The sequence below is a fragment of the Fusarium proliferatum genome, assembly GCF_900067095.1.
Source record: "Fusarium proliferatum ET1 genome assembly, contig: FPRO_scaffold013, whole genome shotgun sequence".
NCBI classification, from domain to species: domain Eukaryota; kingdom Fungi; phylum Ascomycota; class Sordariomycetes; order Hypocreales; family Nectriaceae; genus Fusarium; species Fusarium proliferatum.
In genome coordinates this window covers 1,207,526-1,214,868 of record NW_022194802.1, presented here as the reverse complement: position 1 = coordinate 1,214,868, position 7,343 = coordinate 1,207,526, and the positions used below count along the sequence as shown (strand labels likewise).

The window sequence follows — 7,343 nt, the reverse complement described above, 5'->3', positions numbered from 1 at the left end:
TGTCAATTCCTTTCCTGTCTTGTCTTGTCTCGTCGCCTCGCATTGCATTATACCTCAAATCCACTCCACGCTACCACTGCGGCTCTAGTTTCTGGGGATCCGCTGCCGATCATGTCCTGGTGAGCCAAGCAAGTCTTTTGCCTCCCTCTCTCCTGTGACAGCTCTTCAATTGGGCCTTGCCTTGCTCTTTTCCCAGCCTTGGCTTCGATCATAAATTGCAGTGCCTTGGCTCTTCAACTCCCTGTTCCCCGCGTTGCATGCCTCTCCCTGAGCGATAACGCATCGTCATATAAGTAGACACATCCCCTTCAATCGGACAAGGAGCCGCAGCGTGTCAGTCGCATCGAGAACGACTCGGACCATCGCTAGTACTCAGAAATGACCCATGCGAGCCCTGTCAATAGCGCTTTACCTTAACCTGATCTTCCCTTCCAACGCCACCTCCGCTTAAACGATACCACCACCTGCTTCCATATAAACCATGCCCTTTGGCACCCCCGAAGTGTACTGTACCACGTCCACGTCCACGTCCACGTCCACACACGCACACACACACACATCCGCCCATCTTTCCTTCAGAATTGTTGACTGCTGCTTTTTTCCGCCTTTGTTAAACTTTGCCTCGTCAAAATTTGCATTTTGCCTCTGCCTGCCAAGAAGGATCGTCTAATAACCTAATCCAGTCGCAAAGACAAGTGATCCAGACCAAGGACAAGAACAAGAACACCAACATAGCCGACAACAATCGCCAGCTCGAGATATCACACCATCCTCCCCAGCCAACATCCACCCTCTACTTCAGGTCGCATCCGCTCCCCCGCATTCTCGCTCGACAATTGCCGCCACCGATACTACACCCGCTACCAAAACTCCAATTACTGAGTCGCCTGCATTGCCATTGGGCTTTCCAAAGCAATCGCCAGCAAATACTGCTCAACTTGCTTCAAGGGCCACCGAAGCCCGGGCAAGCACATCTTCAAATATGATATTCTCAGATATTTATAAGAGCCCGCGATCACCCATCGCTAAGCTGCGTCACCACTCGGTCCAGTTACCGACACCACTGCCAACCAATACCCCAGATTGGTACGGCGAGGAACACGCAGACCTTCTCAGCAAGGACAAGGTGAAGCAGAAGGAAGCAGTGAAGAGGTATCTCGACGCCAAAGTCAAGAACGATTGGGAGTTCCCATGGCCTTCTCCCTTTGTCGAGCCCCCACTACTTGAGGGTGACGTCGCTGTTGTCGACACTGCATCTGAAACACCTGATGCAATTGAGGCTGTCACCAGTCTCGATGTTACAGAACCGACAAAGTCAATCCAAGATGAGACGCGCGAGGATGATGGATATCAAATCGATGAACCTGAGTCATCAGATAACGAAGACGGCAGCGATGCCGAGTCCACGTACAGTACGGTCTCCGAAGATTTAGTCAACTTTCGTACACGTCTAGACTGGGCCTCAGACCTTTCTGATGATGAGGATGAGCCTGGACCTTCGCGATCGCCTTTCCGCTTTGACAACCCCAGTAATGTGGGCTCCACTGTCCAAGCTGTGGTTCAGGGCAAGCGCGCCAAGCGAAGGAGAGCAGTTCGCAAGGAAATGGAATGGAACGAAGGACTCGCCTGTTTCGAAGCGCGGCGAAATGCATGGACGGGCGCACGAACTGTCCGCGTTCGGGCCAAGCCTGCAACGCCTCCTGCTGTGTCACCATTATCTCCCCGTCGATTCTTCTTCCGTCGCTCCATGTCGACATCTCCTCCTGCCTCGACAATTGCGTCTACTTTACCACCGCAAGTCAGTGACGCGTCAGACAACTCTTCACTTACGAGAAGCGACGAGCTTCGCAATGCTCGATCTAAAGACACCACGCCGTCGACACCTCCCGACAGCCGAAATTATCCGGTTGAGGTCCTGCTTCCTCTTCCCCCACCTCTCCTACCTCCCAATAACCCTCTGCGCGCATCCATCACACCGTCTGTATATCTCAGTCTCTACGACAAGGTTATCATTCACAGCCTTCAGCCCTCATGCCCAATTAATTTGTCCGATATGCTTCGAGCTTGCGTTACTGGCTGGAAGCGAGATGGCGAGTGGCCCCCACGACCGACAATGGCTCCCGCTCCAGTCGCCAAGAAGAAGAAACCCAAGAAGCCTTCAAACCCCTCAGAGAACGCGGGCAGTACCGTGCGCCGCATGAGCTTTGGCCTGCTGGGTCGCGACAAGGACGATTCAACAAGCGGCAAGGGTATTCGCCGCAGTCTTGTTAGAGCCCTCGGCATTGGAGAAGGGACAGAGACCCCTAAATGAGGCTATCTCGTTACGAATTCATGATTATGATAAAAACCTGGAGGACTATCAATGCGGTTGACGCATGGCGCTTGTATATGGGCTCTCGCTTTCTGGCTTGGTACACCATGTAGGGAAGGAAATGTGTTGTGTATTCTGGTCTAGTTATGTTTATTTTTTGTTTGCCGCCATGACCTTGTCATGCTGGTATAGGGAGTTTTTGGGCATGGATTTGTCTCATATTGGAGTCTCTTGGGGCAGCTGAGGGGAAAGCCTGCATTTTGATACCTCTTGATCCCAGCATTGCGGCCATGCTAATTAACTTTGCTATAACTGTATTCTTTAACTTGGCATTGCTTCTCGCCCGTTGTTCACTGAGCTGAATGACAGGATCATTGTCTTGGTGCTGTCGTGATGTAATAGACTGTGATAGCTGAGGGTTGACGCCACAGTTCGTTGGGAGAGTATCACATGCCGTCAACTGAATTAAGTTTTGATCGTCTTGACAGGGTTTCAATGGCACATCTGTAGATTGTCACTGTAAGACCCAAGTTGACGGCTCGTTCCGTACCTGTCATGTGAGTTGCGCACCCTGTCGATCACACATCAACGGGGCGGGTACACATTGACTTTGAAGTGCTGAGAAGTCTTTGGTAGATTGGCATTGTTCCTATGGGTCTAGTATTGCAAAGATCATGTAGCGAGAGGCCAGCGGAAGCTGAAGACTCTGATTTGATGGGCTGGTATCGTCCGACTGTACTGCACTAAATTAGAATATCAAAAATCAAATCGATCCTTCGATAGTAGTAGGGTCAGAGGCAGATATAAAAATCAGGTCGCCTCTGGACTCGGATAGAATTGCATAAGGTCTAAGTAGGTCAATGTATTCCTTGTAGCCTCTCCAGTTTGTCCAGAAACATTTCGAAAGAGTATCGACGTGCTCGTCCACTCTAAGTCTGTCTAAGGATACAATATTTGAAGCATAGTAGCGTTCACTCTTTGTCGAAGCCGGGACTGGGATTGGCAACCGCATTTCTTTCGATGGCCACATCTATTATTGTCTTTGGCTAACTCAGGACTGATATTTCTGGTTATGGCCTTAGTGATATGTTCTCAGCCCTTCAGTAAGATACTCGAATGGGAAGAGTATTTCAACGGAATGTCTACATCTTTCAACTTTCGGCTTTATTTCAGCACTTCCTTGCTTCTTTGTGAAATCTTGTGTACCTATTTAAAGCTCAAGTAAACACACTCCAGGTCAATGGAAGTTACTAGACTGCAAACCAAGATTACTACGAAGGTAGCTAGCTAGGTACCTAAAGTCTTGGAAAATAACGTGAAGGTTAACATCAGCACGCCAAGTTTGACGGACTACAACCGTATTAGTAGTATGCACATCTTATGGTCCAGAGACTATCCAACAGTTCTAACAATGATTTGGCGTAGGTATGTAGGATGTACCTAAATATCAATACACTCCAGTAATTTCCAGTCTCACATGTTAAGACTGTGGAAAAGGAAGTTGGGAATTTAACCCTTTGTTGCCTCCTTCTCACACCCAAACTCAATCTGGCCGTTTTGGTTCATTGAATGTATTAACTTAACATGTGACTATACGTACCGATATTGCCAGCGACCTCTGGGCATCACACGAGTCATGATAACACAGACATGCCATAACAACTTCTATGTGAATGTATAGAATATCCTCGTTTTCTTTCTCTCTATTAAACTGTATTGCTAATCGCTCTAGCACCTTGAGTTCAATATAACTTTGCCAAGCTTATTGAATTGTTGAAACTCACAGCTCGTTGTGACACTTGGTGATTCCCAGTTGGTGGTAAGAACACTCAGATGCTAGCGCAAAATATATCGATCAAGGTAAGTAAGCCAATCGGTTGGAAGAGCTTTGGATAATAATACATCTAGGATATTTGTGCATTTTGGAGGGTGTATCTTGGCGATCTGCTCACGCCAGGTTCCCAATACCTGGTGATGACCATCGACGTGTATGATTTCTTGGGATGAAATAAATAAAGCAGCATCCAATTTTTGACTGGAATCTCCCAGGGGAAAGGTCAGGGGAGTCTATAAAGCACATGATAAGTGTTAGTTCTGGTTCTGCGCCTTCGTTCCGACGGTATCCTCAACATGGATGGAATGGCCCCCGTTGTGGCTCGCTGGCCAAGTATATCTGGTACAATGCCTTATTGGACCATCCAGTACAGAATATGACCATTCGGATCTACATCATAGGCCTGGATTTAGTTATCATACTTGGAACATTTGAAGAAGAGGGCTCTGCAAGAAGCAGATATCTATCATCGGCTCTGGAGTCTATGCTTAGACAATGATTCATGTAGCTTTTTAAGATCTCAGGAACAACGGCCTGTCATTATAACTGCTGTAACGAGTCAATAATACCAGAGCTTCCGAGGTTGATGAATAATTACAGGCCGGGGCTTTTTTCATCATATGCTCACTTGTTCGTGAAGTGAAGATGACCGGCATACGCTGCCGGCCTGTCTCACAATTGCATCCCCATGAACAATTTGGCACAGCCAAATTATTCAATGATTTAAATACCAAGACTTGGACACACGTAAATTAAGGACTGTCAAGATCGAAGCTGAGTATCACTGTGCTTCAAGAGGTGATCACTAGTGCGGGATGACATGACAGCTCTGTAAACCACAGGTCTCGTGATCTAGATAAATAAATGCTTTTGTGTGAAACCACGATTCAATCGCAAGTCGAGAACGGCTAATATTCCATTTTTTGACTCAGAGTGGCTATTGCTTCCAGATTATCGCCCCCCTCATAGCATCCTTGTCTCAATGGCCACAGTTCTACAGCCTTCACCCGTCATGACAGCGCATTAGAGGGTGCTCACATCAGAAGCGCCAGGTTAGAAATACAACCTGGTTCAAAAGCAAGGAACAAAAACTAGTTATTATACCAGAAGATCAAGATTGATGACATCTTCTCGAATCGTAGTGGTCCATCCGTGTATAATCTCTCCTGCTACATGATGGCACTTGCGAGAAGTATCATCAACCGCTATCGTAAGTCGCCAGTTAAGGACTCAGCAAACATAGAAGCACGAGCTAATGCCACCAAGATGTATTCACAAACAACGGCGAATTGTGCTTGGATTGGGTAGATTTCCCACCTTCTCGTGAGATGTCCATGTATAGCAATCATGGGAGTCTCATGATAGTTGATATTGGACGTAAAAGACCGAAGTATCAGCCGACGAGCTTCATTTCTAGAACTTGACTCAATATACCGAAGCTTTTTACTAGTTGCAGCACTGGATTTGAGTCTTCCCTACCTTTAATCACCACCTCATGATGAAGGGCTAGGACCACTTGTGAGAATTGCGAATCGGTGTATACATCAACAAAGGCAATGATGCTCTCGAGTGACGCACGGTCTTTCCTAGTAATATTCGAGGGATTGGTTTCGGTGGGCTACAGAAACCGCAACTCACCTCTTTGACGAAGTCTACAGAGTAGTTGTCATGAGCGACATGATGCGCGACCAAGACACTATCGATTGTTCCTCGGAACATGTAGGTTAGGCTTTCACATAGCAGGACTTCAGGAAACTCAATCGTCCAAGCGAAAGAATACGGGGCCTCGGCATAGAAGGTTCGTTCCCTTCAAACAAGGAGGCCTTTGCACTTGCTTGGTATGACTGTCAACGACTATGCGCCAATTAGCAATTGAGTTGAGACAGGTCCCATGTCCACGGCTCATTATTAAGCATAATAGTTCCACCATCAGACCGTTAGAAAGTCATATTGACTTCTACATATAGCCTTAGACTATGGGACCGGATCGGTATTGTAACTAGATTAGGAGCCTATGCTGGGGCTGGAGCCTGCTGCACTGCGAGTGACCAACTACTGTGAGGCGTTCGCTATATTCTTCGATCACAAGGCTTTCTTTCGCCAGACTCCTCCGAATTTCTTCTTTCTCGGTTGCAGATAATGAACCTCAACGTGGCATTGAGCTGTCGATTCTTAGTGTGACGCAGAACCAAGTCTGACCGAATCACCTACGTTAGTGGCATTGATGGCGACCATTAGACTATTCAACTCTCTGACGACTTATGCTTCTTTGTCATGTCACTTCATCGCAATTAACCTTGAATGCCTCTTACGCCCCGCTTTTTTAGTTCAGTACTCGTTCTAGGATGTCCGGAAAGTGGATGGAGCTTCACGAGTGTCCAGATTGATCAGATAAAAAATTTTCCTCTCTTAGCCGATCTCGGGCTGGGGTGTGAACGTAGAAACCTCCGGCTTTAACCCTGCACAACTAATGAGGGGCAAACTCATCTTATCTGATCATCAGATTAGATACTTGGCGCAAAAAAAGCCGCTAGAAAAAAAACCCTTGGTCTCGCGCCGGCCTGCGCTTGATGGAGCAAGCGCAGTATTAGGCGATGAAATAATGGCACAATAGTACTGACGCGACGAAGTAATGCAGGTGGCCACAAAAGGTGCGTAGATGGCGTAGGAACTGAACAGAAGCTCCGTCAGGACGGAACCATCCCCAGGGTCTCGGTTCTTTGTCACCTGAGGCCATGCCCTCGGCAACATGGGTGAGGGAAGACACAATGTTGCAGTTGACCACTCTGGCACGAGCGTAGAAGCTTGTGTAAGAATCCTGGGTGATAAGTCCTCCAAACTTCAGACGACTTCGCCAATTGATGACGGCGAGCGATGATGCAACTGGCAATATCTAGTGTGAGACGGCGTCCATCTGGACGCCACCAAACACTCATAAAAATTGCCGCACCGGTTCGGCCCTGGTCCAATTCCTCTTTGCTTGGCTCCTTATACACGCATTTGATTCCGTAATTGGCGTCACCCCCATCCAGGAGCATGGGCCTGAACGGAGTACGGCACTGATGGTGGGGCAGGACATCATAGCGGGTTAATACGGACGTACAGGTTGATAGCGTCTGTTTGAGCTCGGGTATGCATATTATTGCAAGGGAGAACCCTTGATCGGCATCCACTGCTGTGTTTTTTCTCGAGCACTGC

The 7,343-nt window shown here is 47.7% G+C and overlaps 1 protein-coding gene across 1 annotated transcript; it reads left to right on the top strand.

The window, feature by feature from the left end:
* Nucleotides 1–982: 982 nt before the first annotated feature.
* On the top strand, nt 983–2,311 carry FPRO_13038 (uncharacterized protein; the record flags this gene model as incomplete). Its single annotated transcript, XM_031223620.1, has 1 exon — nt 983–2,311. One exon carries the CDS (start codon nt 983–985, stop codon nt 2,309–2,311), a length of 1,329 nt encoding a protein of 442 aa, XP_031088961.1.
* Nucleotides 2,312–7,343: the final 5,032 nt, after the last annotated feature.